Source organism: Vicugna pacos, chromosome 9 (assembly GCF_048564905.1).
Source record: "Vicugna pacos chromosome 9, VicPac4, whole genome shotgun sequence".
In the NCBI taxonomy this organism is placed as follows: domain Eukaryota; kingdom Metazoa; phylum Chordata; class Mammalia; order Artiodactyla; family Camelidae; genus Vicugna; species Vicugna pacos.
The window spans coordinates 39,995,525-40,014,053 of NC_132995.1; the positions used below are offsets into that span (position 1 = coordinate 39,995,525).

The following is an 18,529-nucleotide window of genomic DNA, read 5'->3' on the forward strand; positions in this document are numbered from 1 at the left end:
TTTCAGTATTTGAAGACATAACTAAAACATGACTGAAGTGCCTGGAGTGAAATGAAGACGGCAGAGAATGCTGAGCTCTTCCATGAACATATCTACGTGTGCAGCAGCTCTCGTGGAAAACAAGCTGGAGACTGGCAGAAAGACTCTTATACAACCAAGGCTGTAAAGAAAGTTCCACGCAGAGTCGGGTAGAAAGGGAAGAGAAGCGATCAGGTCAAGACCTGCACTGCTGGGAGGGGACACAGAAGAGGAGGGGGATTACACAGGTTCAGAGATCCTCCCTGCAGAGTGAGCAGTTCAAACCACATACTGGGCACCCAGCCCTGGGCTCTGACACCAGGAGGACGAGTCCCCTTACCTGGTTAAAAAACTACTGGGACTAACAAGAGGACTGTAAGAAACCTAGGCTCCACTTGTGAAGAGTGCACACATGCATGCTTACTCCTCCCAGGACCAAGGCCGAGGAAGCAGACTGGAACTTCCCAGGGTTCTAGCCAGTTTCCCACCACTGCTCCTGCGTGTGCCTTGGCCCATGTCAGGTGCCCACTGTGGCCCCTCATTCTTCAATACTCTTCCCCTCTGGGGAGAAGGCACCAATGCTGGGAGGAGGGAGAGTACACACTTAGAGGGAACACGAACTTCAGGTTTTCTGCCCTAGAACCCTGGGCCCCTCCCTCGCCCCCGATAAGGTGGTATCAGCCACTGGGCATAAGAGGAAACCTAGCTCACACCAGGCTCTCCAGCCCCATCTCCCACCAGGGAGACAGCTGACAGCATACCCTGGGGGAAGACGTGACCCATGCTCATTTCAAATCCAGCCCTCCCACCAAAGCCACTGGGCACACATAGACTGCACAGGGACACTCCCACAACAGGACAGACCCCCCCAAGACCAGGATAGGTAAGCGTTTCACCTAATTTCATAGAGACAGAGAAAATGAAGCAAAATGAGAGACAGATAAATTTGTTTCAAATGAAAGCATAAACTAAAAAAACCTGAAAAAATGTAACATAATATACCAGATAAAGAGTTCAAAGTATTTGTAATAAAAATGCTAACTGAAATAGGAGAAAGAACAGATGAACAGAATTTTAACAAGATCATAAAAAAACCCACAAATAACGAATGTTGGCAAGGATGTGGAGAAAAGGGAACCCTTCTACACTGTTGGTGGAAATGTACATTGATGTAGTCACTATGGAAAACAGTATGGAGGTTCCTTAAAAAATGATAAATAGAACTATCATGTGATCCAGCAATTCCACTCCTGGGTACACATCTGAAGACAACAAGAATGCTAATTTAAAAAGATACATGCACCTCAGTGTTCACAGCAGCATTATTTACAATAGCCAAGATAATGGAAGCAACCTAAGTGTCCATCAACAGATAAATGGATAAAGAAGATGTGGAATATATACAATGGAGTATTACTCAGCCATAAAAAAGAATGAAATGGTGCCATTTGCAACAACATAGTTGGTCCTGGAGGGTATTGTGCTTAATGAAATAAGTCAGATGCAGACAGACAAATATTATATGTTATCACTTATCTGTGGAGTCTAAAAAATAAAATGAATAAATATCACAAAACAGAAACAGACTCACAGATATAGAAAACAATTGGTGGGAGGTGGCAAGGGGCAAGATAGGGGTAGGGGATTAAGAGGTATGAACTACCATGCATAAAATAAATAAGCTACAAGAATATATTGTACAGCACAGGGAATATAGACAATATTTTCTAATAACTTTAAATGGGGTATAAACTATAAAAATACCATCACTTGTACACCTGAAACTATTATAATATTGTAAATCAACTATACCTCAAGGCAAAAAAAAAAAAAGGGAAAACATAATGAAAGAAATGGCAACAGTGGTGGCCTCAGGAGGTAGAGGATAGGAATTGATTACAAAGGGGAAGGAAGGAACTTGGGGGATTATGAGGAAATTTTACATCTTCACTGGGGGAACTGGTTATACAGGTGTATACACTTGTCAAAATATCCAACTGTATACTTAAGATCTGTGTGTCTCATCACAGGTAAATTTTATCTAAAAGCGTAATGTAAGTATGACTGTGCTCAGAACCCAATGGAAAAGGGTGGGCCTTGCTAAACTCCTTTGGCCACTCCTCTCAACCCCTGGGGGCAGCTCTCTGAAGCAGGCAGTTTCTCCACACATGAGAAGAAAAGTCATGAAGTGAAGCAGACCATGACTGCAGGCAGCCAGTTGTCATGCTGAGAAGGGGACCCCAGGTCAGGCATGTGGTCGCCACAGAATGCAGGAAGATGCCCCTTCAGAGCAAAACTACACAGGTATGCATCTGCCAGGAACAGCCTGGGAATGGGCAAATCACCTACAGATCCTGAAAAACCCTAACTAGTACGCTCAGAATAAAGATGGATGCTGGGTCCTTAAAGCATGAGAGAGACTGTAGAAAGGGCAATAAGCTAACAATAGTTCTTTGGTGGGTGGGGGAACTATGACAAAGATTTTAAAATTTAACAGAAGCGTTCAATAAAATGGAAAAATAGTGATCAGGAAAATACAGTTGAAATCTCCCACAAAGTACAGCAAAAAGGCAAGAAGACTATTTTAGAAGAAATAAGAAAGACAGGCTAAATCCAAGAGGTTCAACAACCATCTCAAAAGGACCCCAGAAGGCAAGAACAGAGAGGGAAGAAAACAACCAGATACAATAGGAAAGCATTCAGTTATAGAAAAGCTAGCCTTCTGATGGAAAGGGGCCACCTAGTGGTGAGCAGGTTTACTGGAAAAGGATCCTCACCACCTTATCTTGGGGCTAAGAAGAGAAAAAGCTGAAAGTTTTCAGAGGGAGAGAAACAGCACAAAGATGTTCCTGAAAAGAAGACAAAACCAAAGATCAAAAGTCACCCTGGATATTAGAAAGTTTGGAGGGAACTAGCAATTAAGTGGGAAGGCAAATAAAAGACTTTTTTTTTGCAGGTAATGACACCAAAATTACCAATGAGAAACACTTGCTAAAAAAGAATAAAAGTAAGAAAAAACATAATGCAGCAAAAAAATTTTAATTCTAAGAGGAATTCTTTTTGTCAAATCATGTATTTGGCTATAAAAAAGAGGAAAAAATGAAAAAAGAATTGCACCTTGGCCTTAGACATATCAACCTGAAATTTTTAAGATAAAATACACATATAATTTACCTTAGTGACATTTAGTACATTCACAGTTTTGAGCAACTGTCACCACTGTCTAGTTTCAGAACATTTTCATCACTCCAAAAGGAAGCTCTGTACCATTCCTTCCTTCCCCCAGCCCCTGCAACCAGTAACCTCCTTTCTGTGTCTGTGGATTTGACTACTTTGGGTATTTTCTATAAATGGAGGCATACAATATGTGGCCTTTTGTGTCTGGCCTCTTTCACTTAGCATGTTTTCACGTTTTGCCCATGTTTGGTATGTATCAGTACTTTGTCACGTCTTTAAAAAGGATATTTAAAATTTTTATTGAGGCAAAATTAACATAATATAAAATTAACCATTCTAAAGTAAATAATTCAGTGACATTTGATACATTTACATACTTGGCATATGAAGAGCCAGACAAATCTCAGTATCTCATGAGGGAAAAGACAATAATCCCCAAAATAAGATAAATGTTAGGATGACTAGACAAAGACTTGAAAGAGAATAATATAGCCACACTCTAAGAATAAATGAAAAGATAGAAAGTCTTAGAGGAGAAGTAGAAGATATTAAAAAAAATCAAGTGGGAATGTTAGAACTGATAACTGATAATACAAAACTCACTGGATAGGCTTAATAGCAGAATGGAGAAGAAAGGAGAGTTAGTGAACTTGAAGAAAGAGGAATAGAAGTGATCCAATCTCAATAAAAGGGATTAAAAAAAATTTTAAAAATGAACAGAGTTTCCGGGACTTCAGAGATAATTCCAAAAGGTCTACCATTTGTAGCACTGGATTTCTAGAAGGAGAGGAGAAAGAGTGTGGTACAAAAAAAAAAAAATGAAAAAATGATGGTTGACAACTTCCCCAAATTGGCAAAAGACAAATATTTACAGATTCAAGAAATTCAGTAAATTCCAAACAGAATAAATTTTTTAAGAATTCATGCTCAGATGCATAATTAAATTTCTAAAACCTAAGATAAAAAAAATCTTGAAAGCAGCCAGAGGAAAATGATGCATTACTTACAGGGAAACAATGATTGAGGATTTCTCATTAGAAGCCATGGAACCCAGAAGGAAGTGGCACATTTTTCAAGTGCTGAAAGAAATGAACTGTCAACCCAGAATTCTATATCCAGTGAAGATACCTCTCATCAATGAAGGCAAAATAAAGACATTCTCAAAAGGAGGGAAACTGAGAGAAAGCATTGCCAGCAGACCTGCTCTGAAAGAACTGCCACAGGAAGTTCTTCAGACAGAAGGGAAATGATACCAGAAATAGTAAATACCTGGGCAAACAGAATATTCTTGTCCTTGAGTTCTTTAAAATGTGCTTGATTCTTGAAAGTAAAAATCATAACATTATCTGATGGGACTTCCAAACTATGTTGATGTAATATGTATGAGCTATTACATAAAGCCCTAGGGGAAGATAAAAGAACGAATATGGTGGTCAAGTTTCTACATTGTATTTGAAGTGGTAAAATATTTATTCTATTAGACTGTGAAAAGTTAAGCAAATATATTGTAATCCCTATAGAAAACACTAAAAAAAAACTGTACAAAGAGAGTTTAAAAGAAACCTCAACAGGTTAAGTTATAATGGAATACTAAAACAAATTCAAATAATCCCAAATGAGGCAGAAGATGAGAAATGAGAATAAAAAACAGAAGGAACAAACAAACCAAAAAAATATATAAATACAAATATATAAATAATTACATTAAGTGTAAGTGGTCTAAATACACAAGTCAAAATACATGAATTGCCAGATGAATTTAAAAAAACTCAACTATATGCCATCTGCAGGGAGCCCACCTTAAATATAATGCTACAGGTAGATGAAAAGTAAAACAGTGGGAAAAGATATTCCATGCAAATGCCAATCAAAAGAAAACTGGAGTGGCAATACTAATATCAGACAAAGTATAAAGCAAAGAAAATCACCAGAGATAAAAGGGACACTATATAATGACAAAAGAGTCAATTCACCCAATGAAGATATAATAATACTGAACATTTCTAACAACAGAGCTTCAAAATGTATAAAACAAAAACTGACTGAACTGAAAAGAAAAATGGACAAATCCACAACTGCAGTTGTAGATGTCAGCTCTTCTCTCTCAGAAATTGATGGAACAGGTACACAGAAAATCATCAAGGACACAGAAGAACTAAACACCACCACCAATCAACTGGATCTAATTGACATTTATAGAACACTTCACTCAAGAAATACACTTCCTTTTCAAGTGCACACAAAGAATTCACCAAGATGGACCATATCCTGAATCATAAAACAAACTTCAGTAAGTTTAAAAGAACTGAAATCACATAGAGTATGTTCTTTGACTATAATAGAATTAAACTGGAAATTAGTAACATAAAGATAATTAGAAAATCTCCAAATGTTTAGAAGTTAAATAACACACTGCCAAATAATCTGTGAGGTAAAGTCTCAAGAGAAATTAGAAAATATGTTGAAGTGAACAAAAATGAAAACACAATATATTAAAATTTGTGAGGTGAAACTAAGGTAGTACTTAGAGATTTATAGCATTAAATACTTATATGAGAAAAGTATAAACAAGACATGCCAGATAAATGATAACAAAAAGAAAGTAGGGGTGGTGAACTTAACATTAAATGAAACAGAATTCAAAGCTAAAAGCATTCACTAGGAAAAAGAAAAATGTTTTATTAGATAATAGCTAATAAAAAATTACTATATGCCAGGCACTGTTCTAGGATATTTTTATACATTAATACATTTAATCCTTACAATAACCATATGACTTAAGTAATATCATAGCCTCATTTTGTGGATGGAGAAACTGAGGACAGAGAAGTTAAGAAAGTGGTAGAATCAGGGTTTAAACCCAAGATTTATGCTCTTAACTGCTACACTCTAATGAACAAAATATATAACATTTGTCCATCTAACATCATATCTTCAAACAAAAAGCTCAAAAACTATGAGAAATGCGAGGACTGAGTAATAAATCCAAAACCTTAATGAACAGCTTTAATACCTGTTTTAATAAGTCAATATATCAAGTGAAGATCAGTATACAGAAGGTTTAAATTACATAATTAACAAGACATATAATAGATACATAGATAAATTTTGTATCCAACAAATAAGAAAATATTCAGTCTTTTTAAACACATAGAACATACACAGAAATTGACTATTTATTAGGACACAAATCTCAACAAATTCCAAAAAGCAGAACATCCAGAACTCTCTGAATAAAATACATAAAATTAGAAACTAACCACAAAAGTATAGTCCAAAATTTATCTAGTTAAAAATTTAAAAATATTCTTCTAAATTATTCTTGGATTAAGGAGGAACATAAAACTGAAACAACAAGCTAATTAGAAATGGAAACAAACTAGAGCAGTATTTGAGGGGTGTGCTGAAATGGCCCTCACAGAAAACTTTATAGCTTTAAATGCCTTCTTTAGGAAACAAGAAAGACTTAAATAAAGGATAATACACACAAAAAAAATGAAGTAAAACAAAAACTAGAGGTCAATTATATTTATGAAAATCACGGCCAAAATTCCAAATAAAACACTAAGAAAATGAATCCAGAGGTTTATCAAAAGAGCAAAACACCATGACCACAAAAGGCACATCCACAGATACAAGGATGGAGAGCATCAGGGACCCTGCTACTGTCATTCCCTACATTTACAGATCCAAAGAGAAGAACAGCAGGTTCTAAAAGAGAAAATCTGTATGGCAAAAATGCAAAGTAAAAGACAAATGGCAAGAAAAAATATTCATAACTCACATTGCAGGATTAATTTCCTGAATATTTACATTCTTGTATATCAGTTTTTAAAAACCTACCATTAGTAAAATATGCAAAGGATGTGAAAAGTCAGTTCTCGAAAAGGAGATGCAAATGGCGCTTACACAGGGGAAAAAAACAAGCTTGATCCACTCATAACTAGAGAAATGCAAATTAAAACTGCCCCAAGAGATCTTAGTTGCTAAATACCATTCTCCAGTAAAATGCACCGGAGCTTCTTGGAAGAACAGCTGATCCTAGGGCTGGGATGGGGAGAATATAAAATGAATCTGAAGCATCTTACAGTGTCAGAAAATAAGGGAATTTTAAAAGGATGGGGTGTGTGAGGTACACAGGAGCCCACCTGAACGAGATCCTAGTGGCCAATTAATTAACCAACAAAATTAAGCATGATAATATTAATTAAACACAAAGAATAAGATAAAAACTGGAGGAGAAGAGAAAATATTCATTACACAAGGAAAAAAAAAGGGCCACCTTCCTTCATCCCACAGCAGACAAAGCTTGGTACCATCTTGAGTGGTGGGTTCTGGGCCGGGGCGGGGTGGGATGACAGACCCCTGGGGAGCTCCGAGCTGGCCGTAGGATGGGCAGTGGTCATGGGTATCCAGTCACCTCACGCAGGGGCACCCCCCCCAGCTCTGCCTGCCCTCTCACCTACTCTATCACTGTACTTTCTTTTTTCTCAGAACCCTTTCACTAAAAGAGATATAAATTACATGAAATACCATGTGCCCATTTTAAGTGTCCAGTTTAATGTATTTTGACATATGTATGTCCCTGTTGTAACCACCACCCCAGTGAAAATAAGGAACATTTCCAGCATCCCAAGAAGTTTCTCTTGCCCCCAGGTAACCACTGATCTGACTTCTGTTACCATACCTGTTTCCCTTGTACTAGAATTTCACAAAATTGGAACCACACAGTATGCACCCTTTTGAGTCTGAATTTTTTCATTCAACATATCTGCAAAATGTTTCTATGTTTTTGCACTGGTTGATGATTTATTCCTTTTATTGATGAGAAGTATTCCATTGCATAGATGTCCCACAGTCAGTTTATCCCTTCACCTGCTGATGGAACCCAAGTGGTTTCCAGGGGAAGCTATTAAAAATAGAGCTGCTATAAACATCCACCAACAAGCCTTTATGGAGATATGTGCTTTCATTTGTCTTGGGTAAATGCCTAGGGAGTAAAATGGCTGGGTCATATGGTAAGTCTCTGTTTAACTTTTTAAGAAACTGCCAAACTGTCTTCCAAAGTGGTGGAAACAATTTCCACCCCTGTCAGCAGTGCATGAGAGTTCCAGTTGCTCCATATCGTCACCGGCACTTAAATAGTAGCCTCCTCTTTCACAAAGCCATTTTGACAGGTGTACAGTATTACCTCATTGTAACTTGACTTTACATTCCTAAATATCGAATGATATTGGGCATCTTTTCACATGCCTCCTGGACACTCATATATCTTTGCTGAATTGTCTGTTCAAATCTTTGGCCCATTCTTTAAATTGGCTTATTTTCTTTATATTATTGAGTCACAGTTTTGAGCTATATTTTAATTAACACAGATCAGAACTAGGTCATCCTCTCTTCTAACCCTTACCTGGCCTCCTCCCAGGAAATCTGGAGCAAAATCCAAAAACCAGGGTCTGGTCCTCTATAATCTGGCCTCACGCCTTCTCTGATCTGTCTTCTCCCCTGGCCCTTAGTTCAGTCCTTTCTTCCACATAGGCTGCCTGGCTGTGCTCTGAAACAACCAGGCATCTCTTACCAGGATCCATCTTATTCAGGATTCTCTGCACACATTCAGGGTTCATCCACCCCTGCTCCTAAAAAAAGAGCTGGGGTTTCCCTGCATTGTAGGCTTCTAGCACTGCTGTGGAATGAATTTTAAAAATGAGTGGATGAATGCCTCTTACCTAGGTAGAAAGGTCAGGGAGGTCTCCTGACGAAGTGACACTGCAGCATGATCACAGAAAAATAGGAGTTTATCAGGTAACAAGGTGGAGAAAGAGCATTCCAGGTAGAGGGGTCAGCACCTACAGTGGCCCTGTGGCAGAAGGGAGCATGGGGGAGGTAAGAAGGTATATGGGTGGAAGAGACGGAGAGGAGAAGGTAACAAGGGGCTGTTTTTAGTCTCTATACCAAGACCCTGAGCAAGATGGGAAGCTCCCAAGGTTTTTGCAGGTGAGAGGAATGGAGGTGACCGTGATTGGTGATTCAAGCATTCCTCTGGCTGCCAAGAGAGAAAACAGAGAGACCTCCTAAAGACACCCTCACAACAGTCCAGGGAGGAGACAGGAGTGGTCTGAGATCTAATGGAGGCTGTGGTAGTGAGACATGGACAGAGATTCAGGAAAGCTTTAGGATGCGAAGATGTGCAGTGGATGGGTGACTCTGAGGGGGAGGGAGAAGGAGGCCAATCCCCAGATCTCTGGCTCTGGGGTGGAAGGACGGATAGCAGCGGCCTGAGACTGCGAAGGCGAAGGTGTAGTGAGAATGTCCTGGGCTGGGTCTTGGTCACACTCAACTCCCGACGACCTGGAGACATGTGTATGTTGTGTAGGGGCTGGGGCTCCAAGGTGCACTTCTGGGAGTCCTCTTGGGATGAAATGGGCCAGCGGTGCCGAATCCAGGGCTGGGCAGTCAACAAAGAGGCCTGGGAGGCTGGGTTGGCCAAGGATGGGAAGGTTGGCGAAGGGAGAAAGAGAGTGGGAGTGGGGCGGGGAGCTGACGGCTGGGTCAAAGCCTCAGGACAAGAAAGAGGTCTCGCTGTTTGGACGCCTAGGTTCTTGGATCCTCGACGCGCTCATGGGCTGGAAGCTAGGCCGGAGACAGCGAGTGTAGACAACCTTCTGGGCAAGGAGAGATGGATAGGAGCTCCGACGGGGTGTTCAGTGGCCTCAATAATTAGGTCTCTACCCGCCAGGACAGAGGTGAGGGGAGAGTGCGGGGGTCTGGGGAGGCCCCAGCCCAGCACTGCTACCAGTCGGGCCAACGCAGGCCTACGCAAGCCGGGCAGCCGGGGTCCGAGGGGAGAAGGGAAGAAGAGGAGGAGGAAGGCAGACGGAGGAAGGGAGGGAAAAGAGAAAAGGGCAGGAGGGAAAACAGGGGAGGAAGGAGGACGGGGCAGGAAGGGAGGAGGGGCGGGGCGGCGGGGGCGGAGCGGCGGGGGGATGCGTCCCCGCGCCGAGCTAATCTGGCCCCTCTCTCCTTCCGCACAGTCGGGGCTTCCGCTTCCCTCCCGGGCTCTGGGGTGAGAGGAGCGAGGCTGAGCCTCGGCCCGGGTCGCCACCGCCATGTGGCCCCCAAACCCGGAGCCGGCCTCGGACCCCGAGCCCGCCCGCCACTCCGAGCCCCGCGCGGCCCTCCCGGGGCTCCGCGCCCTCCTGCCGGCGCGCGCCTTCCTCTGCTCGCTCAAAGGCCGCCTCCTGCTGGCGGAGACGGTGAGTGCGGCGCCCCCAGCCCCCTCCCGACCCGCCCCCTGCGGCATCGAGCCCTCCGCAGCCGCCTGGCGTGGGGCTGGCGGCGGACGCCGCCGTCTGCACGGCCAGGTCCCGGCGCCCCGGCCGGCCGGCCCCCCTCGGAGCCCCGCGAAGTTGAGCAGAGTTGGGCAAACTTCACCCACTTGGGACGGGCTCGCGGAAGCTCAGCCGCGGGTTTGCGGCGGGGCGGGGCCCGAACCCAGGCCTTCCCGGTGCTTTAACCCGAATTTGGGGGGCCTCAGGCAAGGCTGGGGAGGGGGCCGGCCGACGCGGAGCTGGAAGCCCCGGGAGCTCCGCCCCGCGCTGTGTGACCTCGGGCACCTCCGCCCTCTCTGGGCCGCTGGGATGGGCTGTTTCCCTTCATCTGCGAACCTCCATTGCGGGCGCCCGGCTCTCAAACCCTCCCACCAACGCCCCAGCCAGACCCGGGAAGAATCGGTCCTTCGCGACCCTCGGGTCGCAGGCTAGGGTCGGCTCTTGGCGCCCTTGCCCGCTTTCTTGGACGCAGGGAGGACCGACCGGGCCTCGAGCTGCCGGGCGGAAGCCGGAGGGGAGTGCTGCCAGCTGGGAGGGGGGACCCCCGGGATTGGGTGAGGCCGGGGCGGCTCTAGTGGGGCGCGTTGGGAGCCCACCCCTACCCAGGCTGCAGAGGGGCGGGGGCAGGAGCCCAGCAGGGTGACTTCATCCCCCTCCTCCCCTCCCTGTCTAGAATCCAGCCTTCCCGCCCCCGCTGAGCTCCTTCCTCCTTCCCGCAAGCCCCACCGTGGCCCGTCAGGTCTTTGTCCTCTGGACACTCAGAACTCCCGCACTGTCCCTGTCGGCGTGTAGGGTGGTGGGTTGGTGCTGGGCCTTCACGGAGGGAAGGAGAGGAAGAGACCAGGCGGAGGAAAGGCGGAAAGAGGGAGGAGCATTTGTTGCTTAGATCCCCAGCAAATTGACAATCCCTGTCCTTCCCACTTTGCAGACAAGAAAGCTGAGGCCCAGCCTCTAGGGGATTTGACATGGGTCAGTTTAGGGCCAAGTGACAGCACGGACGTGGGATCAGAGGAAGAAGTCTGCTCCTGACCTCTCCTTTGTATCACCCAAGGCAGATGGCAGGAGGTGGTCCTAACACCTCCTCTGCCCCTGAGGTCAGCCCAGCACCTGCCCAGCACCTGCCCAACTCCCAGATGAGACATCAGGGCCCAGGACTCACAGCTCACAGTCCAGGGAGTCACCTTCTGTTGGCCACTGGGTCGCACCCTGGAGATTGATGGGAGCCACTTTTGCGGAGAAGCCTTGAATTCACCCTCCACTGAGGGGACCCCAGCCATACCATGCTCAGGCCCACCTCATGGGTGGGGGGAGGGGTGCTGGCCAGAGCACTGAGGAGGCCTTTGGTGTAGTTGGTTATCAGGAATCTAGTCTAGGAGGATGAAGAGGGGAGGAAAGAAGGGTGAGGGGTGGGCACTGAAGACGAAAGGGGATTCACCCTAGGTCACTCCTGCCTCTCTATGGTCACCTCTGGCTGCCCCCAGGACCAAGCAAATGTTGAGGCTGACATAGGCAGGAAGGGGGAGGAAGTCACCACCAAAAATCAGGGAAACAGAATCTAGAGGGGGATCCCCCAAATCAGGCTTTAGGGTAGGGGACAGGAAGAGGAGGGACACAGAACAACCTTTAACAAAGGAAGTACAGGATAGAGCCCTACCAGGGTCCAGTGGCCTTGCCTTCATCAGAGGTTGTGGCAGTCTCTCAGCACATCTCTATGCCTTAGTTTCCCACCTGTTCAGGTTGGGCTCAGCTACCTCCACAGCCATGATCAGGACAGATGTGGGTGCCATGGATTACACGGTGGGATCTCTACAGCTCATGTCTGAAACCATTGCAGTGCTTCCTGTGGGGCATTTGGGCATCATCCCTATGGTGCCCCAGGACCCCACTAAGAGCTACTCAGCCATGGATGTGCTCAAACCCAGCCACAGTAACCAAAACCAGAACAGGTAAAGACCAGCATACCCATGGCAGGGTTGCTTCAGAACTCCAGTTTTGGGGTCAGCCAGACCTGAGTCCAAATTCTGATGCCCCTTTTTAGCTGCATGACACTGAGCAAGTCACTTCATCCCTCTGAACCTCATTCTTCTCATCTGCAAAGTGGGCTGTGAACAGCACCTGGTGCATGGGTGGTAGTGAAGATCAGAGGAGGTCCCACAAGCCTCAGTGGGCACTGGCCCAGTGAACAGCCCCATCACATGGTCTGCAGAACTAACTGGGGGCCTCAGCATCCTCCAGCATCAGTTGCCACCCATAGTGTGTGGACAGGGCTGCAGAAAACACTTTGATTCTTAATCAGTTTCTCATTACACCTCGCCCCACCTTTCACAAAGGCAGGACGAATGCTGCAGCAGGGCATGAAGTGTCAGTGTCAACACCCCCTCTCCTGGATGGTTCTTTCTTATTGTAAAAATTTGCAAATATATTTAAAAAGCCAAGAGTTAGACTATAAACACCCATATACCCACCATCTAGATTGTACAATTGTTAACACGTTGCTATATTTGCTTTTAATATATCTTATCAATCCACTTTATTCTTTGATGTGTTCAAAGTAAATTGCAGACATTGATATGTTTCAACTCTGAACACTTCATCATGCATATTATTAACTAAAGTGCAAGATTTGTGTATTATTTTCCAAGTAAATTTTTCATTCAGTGAAAAGCACAAATCTTGGGTGTTGGGTTTAACTTTCTGAAACTGTCTCCTGCTTAGTGGATTGCCTTTGAGACTGCTTAGGTTTGATTTTCCCCTGTTGGGCACCATCTGAGTGGGGTCGATTCCACCTTAGAGCCTGCTGGGATGGAGGTGGGGCAGCCCCAAGAGGTGGCCTCCTCGGGCAGGGTGGACACACATGGGAGGCTCTGGGGCTTCCTGATTGGATCCTGGCAGGGAGCTAGCCTGAGGTCAGGATGCGGGGCCATGCCCAGAAGTACTGGGGGCAGCATGGGTGTGGGCTGATGGGGTTCTAATCCTGCAGCTGCAGGACGGTGGGCAGGTCACTACGCTGGCTGGAGCCACCTCTCTTCCTGACTGCAGGGCCTGGCTTGGAGGAGCACTGGGCAAGGGGCTGTACACAGGCTCTGACTTCTCTCTCCCCCACCTTCCAGGGTCTCTCGTTCATCACCTTCATCTGCTATGTGGCATCCTCAGCATCTGCCTTCCTCATGGCGCCCCTGCTGGAGTTCCTGCTGGCCCTCTACTTCCTCTTTGCTGATGCCATGCAGCTGAATGACAAGTGGCAGGGCTTGTTCTGGCCCATGATGGTGAGGGCTGGGGACCCAGGAGGAGAGGGTTGACTGGCCATCAGAGTCATACATTTTGGTCCTCTCTCTTTCTTCAGTGCTCTAGAGGGGCCACTTGAAGTTGGTTGGAGCCTTGTGGGTAGACAGGGCCTCAGATAATCCAGACCCCACCGCGCAGCAGCTATGACCCAGAGCATGTGGTTGCTCCAGTGTCCCTGTGAGGCTGTGAACCCCAGACGGCATCCTCAGCCCTGGCCATCAGGTGGCACTGGTGCTCCCAACTGGACCTGTCAGAATGAGCCTCAGTCGCAGGAATTCAAGCCATTTCCACATGGGCAGGGCAGGTTAACTGAGGACTTGCAGGTCTTCCAGACCTCAGCCATCTGGCAACTTGTTTATCGCCCAGATACCCGCTCCAGATTTTGCTGAATGAAACGAGTCAGAGAGAAGGGACAGCAAAGGCTGCACTTGAACCCTGGTCTCTTGACTTCACATCCAGTATTCTTCCTGATGGGCTGCACCCCCATCCCCATTTTAGGGACGGGTAGGCAGAAACCATGATACGTAAGTAGATCTGCCACAGGTATGTGGCAAAGCAAGGCCCAGGGCCTGATCCCCCCATTGGAGAACCAGAGGAAGCAGGTGACAAGGTTTCCAGCTTCCTGCCCACCAAATGGGGAAGTCTGCATCCCAGCGAAGCCACAGGGAGCTGTGGCCTGGTTCATACCCTGCTGTCTAGTTGGCAGAGGACGGCAGCCTGCACGAGGCACCTGGGCAGAGGCAGGAGCAGAGGTTTAGGAGGACCAGGGAGTGCAGGTGGGGCCAGGACAGGGTGGGAGCCCTATGGATGCTGGACCGGAAGGCCGGGTGTGTGTCCCTCTGAAGGTGAAATCCCCGCCCCGTTCTTGCCACACAGTGCCCTTCTGAGCCCCTTTCCTGCCTCAGCTCCCAGTGGCCCCCTCCCCATGCTGTGCCCCAGTCCAGGGAGCTCAGGGGCCTGTGGCCATGCCCTTTTCCCCAGGACTTCCTACGCTGTGTCACAGCGGCCCTCATCTACTTCGCCATCTCCATCACAGCTGTCGCCAAATACTCGGATGGGGCTTCCAAAGCAGCTGGGGTGAGTAAGCACCTTACCCACTGGGAGGGGGGTGCCCAGTGCTGCCCCCTCAAGCTCACCCCACTCCTCAGTGGGTGCCCCTCTTAGCGCCTGGGGCACATTCTGCCTCTGCTGGGTCCCTTGGGCTTTCACATGGGTCTCAGTGACTCTAAAGTCCTCTGATTTACTCTGCCCAGAGTTTGAAAAGGCTATTTGCCAAACCAAGTTAACAGCTCACTTTCCTACCTGTTATTAATGGAAGTGATCTATGCACGCCCATCTAAGCTGTCTCTCCAAGCAGAGGAAAACAGGCTGCGAGGCTGGGGCGGCGGCTTCTCGGGCTGGCCCTCCCCATTCCCAGGCACCCAGCTCCAGACAATGCGTCCCATCCACCCGTCTCTTGTATCCCACAGGTGTTTGGCTTCTTTGCCACCATTGTGTTTGCAATTGACTTCTACCTGATCTTTAATGACATGGCCAAATTCCTCAAACAAGGAGACTCCGCAGACGAGACCGCAGCTGACAAGGCAGAAGGTGGGTGGCCACCCTGTGATCACCTGGGACTACTGCTGCTGGGGCCCTCCTCTCCCTTGGGGACACTTGGCTAGTTTGAGGCTGGAGTAACAGCCTATCCTCTCACCCCACAGGCAGGAAGTGTTTTTCACAGCCTGGTTCTCATATCCCTTCATGCAGCACTAAGCATGAAACCAGCCCCCTCCGGGGAGCACAGGGTTCCCCGGGGCCTCAGCCTTTCCAGGAAGGGCAAGCTGAGGGCACCCCCAGCACCTCTTCCTCATGAAACCTTCCCTTGCGAGCCCCTAGGGCGGCCAGTCACTACCCTTCAACTCCCTGAGTGCCATCCACTGGGCTGCAGAGTGGCCACCTGCATCAAAGCAGCCCCCTCGCCCCAGTCTCACCTGCCCCTGGCCTAAGGGCCAGTGAACCAAGCTCTCAATCTTATCCACAGCACCCAGGCAAAGCCAGACAAGCTCAGGCTTGTTCTGTTTTTTCATAACTAAGTAAAGTGCCATAGACATTCTGGCCCCTCAAGCCATCCTTCAGCTCAGAGTGGCTGCTGGCCATGTAACCTGATTAAAAAATAACACTGCAAGTTGGATGGCTAGTTTTTCCATTAGTGACAACATAGCCATACCAACGTGTCATGTCCTCAGGGTGCATGTCCCCAGCACAGGGAGAGGCACAAGGTGGGGACGGCCCTGCAGGTGTGTGTCAGGAGGGACCACAGCTGGTTTGGAGCTTGTGATTCCCCTCAGGCCATCCTCAGCCACAGCCCAGGGCTCTCCTGCCCAGAAGGGAGCCAGTGGAGGCTCCAACACAGAAATGCCAGGAAGCCCCGGAGCTTCCCTGGGAATGGAGGGCCCAGCTCCATGGCTCTGTAGCCTAGAGTCCATTTATCTGCCTCACCCCCTCCACACCCACAGGTACACTTTAAATGGAGAGGCAGATGTCAGCTCCCTGCAGCTGAGTAAATCCGATGTTTGGCTCAGCACCAAACTCACCCCAGCTTGGTGTCCCCTGATTCCACCTGGCCCTTGTGTCAGCATCTGCTGACCGAAACACCTGCTGAGGCTGCCACTTGCTGGGCCCTAGGGATGTACAGATGGCCAGGCCAACTACCTACCCTCAAGGACTTCAGCTCAGACAGGAGTTAGACCCAGAGACAGAGTAGTGATGTACACATGGGGCGCGTACTAGGGCAGGAGGAGCCTGGGGTAGATGTCAACTGTAACAGCAAAATGGGAGCTAACAGAGGTAGGAATGAAGCAGCTGAGGGAACACCCATCCCACGTGCCAGCCAGGAGGCTGGGTTTTGATGGATGTTTAGGAGTGTGCAGGCAGAAGAAATGAGGCAGGTGGAAGGGGAACAAAAAAGTATAAAGAGCAGGTGCTCCCGTCCAGGTGAGATGCTTCTCTGGAACAGGACCAGCAGTGACACGTGGCTGGACAGGAAGACAAGGGGGGAGTGGCTTTCAGAGAACTGACATCGCCCCATTGAGCACATGCTGTCCCCAGGCAGGTGACACTGAAACACCTGGGGCAAAGGAGACTGAAACTTTTTTAAAAAGGGCTAAAAAATAGCTTCCTGATTTTGCAGTATATTTTAGTTTCTTGGATAATAGCTAGTCCCACCTGGATCTGAATTGTGGGGTAGGGTTGGGGGCAGATGTACAACCCTGATACCCCAGGTGAGAAAGGCCCAGGGGGATGGGAGGGCCGGGAGCCTCAAAAGAAGGGGCATCTGGGCTCTCCACCTCCGCTGGGCTGCACCCTGGAAGTGAGAAAAGCTGCCTGTGAAGGACCCAGGCCCAAGGCGGTCCTCAAAGCACTCCCCCAGAGACGGCTCCCAGGCACCACTGGCCCCAAAACTCCTGCCAAACATCCTCTTTGCTTTCCTTTCAGAAGAGAATTCTAATTCTGACTCTGACTAAAGGGCTGACCTGCCCTGGCAGCTTGAGCCACACGGGCCTCCGCTCCTGCTTCTGACCAGGCTGGCCGGAGCATGGCCAGGGGATCGTGTGTGTTGGCAGGGAGCCTGTGACTTCTCAAGCAGCAGCTGGAGTTGCTGACAGAGCGGCCTCCTCACAGCCCGAACGTGGCATTCCTGAGCCCAGTATACAAGATGGCACCCTTTGGCTTAGCACTGTTCAATCTCCCTGCTCATGAGAGCATTGTGAATATTCTGCCACTTCTCATTTCTGTCCTACAAACCTTAAGTCCTTTAACCTCTCCACCAAAAACAAGCACAAAGGGACAAAGCAGATGGAGCCTTGTTACTGCATCATTGGAAGCGTTTCATGCTGGGGGGCACGGGTGGTGGTGCACAAAGAAGGCAGAAACCAGCTCAGGGTCAGCCCGCCAGGCCCCAGTGGTTTCTATCTGCATTTGGTGCCCCTGCTCATGCCACTTTGTCGAGAATGATACCGCCAAGATTCTTTTGTTCAAGGAGCACCAGTTCCCTCTTCATTCTTGAAGCAGGGAGAAAACTGACCTTTGTCCTATGACCTAGGAGAGAGTGGGTCCCAATGCCCATAACTGACACCCCACATCCTTGGAGACCACATCTTCTTCAGGTGATGTGACTGTTCTGGATCTAGACTATTTCAAAGTAAAGCTTGTAGACTAGCTTACCATGTCCAAAAAAATCCAGGGCTTCAAACAACAAAGTAGCAGTGACAGCCCCAGGGGCAGCTGGGCAGGCCCAGCAAAACCCGCTCTTTCCCTGGGTCCGAGGGCTGTCAGCAGGCGAGGGGCCCTCGGGCCTTCAGGACACTGTGCTTGTAGACACCAGAGCAGGTGTCTGACTCTCACGAGAGGTGAAATGTGCCTTCTGTGTTCACCTAACGACCTTATGCTGTGCATGTATCTTCAATGTCATTTTGCAAATTTATATATAATTTTCTTTTTACACAAAAGCAGCTTCTTAAATGGCATTTCCTGTGACCCTAGAGGCCTCATGAATGAGCCAAGTTCTGGACCTATCTTTTGGGCATTTGTAACCTTTGTTCTCTTGCATGTGAATCTCCTACCTTGAAAAAAGCCATAATGGATTAAACCAAACTGACTTCCTGCTTGGAGTGTGTGTGTTTAGGAAAAAAAAAAAAACCTTACACACCCGGAGCGACGCTGTCAGGTATCATGCTTTG

The 18,529-nt window shown here is 47.5% G+C and overlaps 1 protein-coding gene across 1 annotated transcript; it reads left to right on the forward strand.

Moving 5' to 3' along the window:
• Positions 1–10,170: 10,170 nt before the first annotated feature.
• CMTM3 (CKLF like MARVEL transmembrane domain containing 3) lies at positions 10,171–18,452 on the forward strand. Its single transcript, XM_072967501.1, has 5 exons — positions 10,171–10,448; positions 13,634–13,789; positions 14,790–14,885; positions 15,278–15,398; positions 17,286–18,452. The coding sequence occupies exons 1-5, from the start codon at positions 10,302–10,304 to the stop codon at positions 17,312–17,314; spliced, it is 549 nt and encodes a 182-aa protein (XP_072823602.1). The 5' UTR covers positions 10,171–10,301; the 3' UTR covers positions 17,315–18,452.
• Positions 18,453–18,529: the final 77 nt, after the last annotated feature.

Bases quoted from the DNA above. Each gene is read 5' to 3' on its own strand.
- CMTM3 (XM_072967501.1), top strand. From the start codon at position 10,302: ATGTGGCCCCCAAACCCGGAGCCGGCCTCGGACCCCGAGCCCGCCCGC. The intron at 10,449-13,633 runs GTGAGTGCGGCG...CCCACCTTCCAG, and splicing joins GCCTCCTGCTGGCGGAGACG to GGTCTCTCGTTCATCACCTT. The intron at 14,886-15,277 runs GTGAGTAAGCAC...TGTATCCCACAG, and splicing joins GGGCTTCCAAAGCAGCTGGG to GTGTTTGGCTTCTTTGCCAC.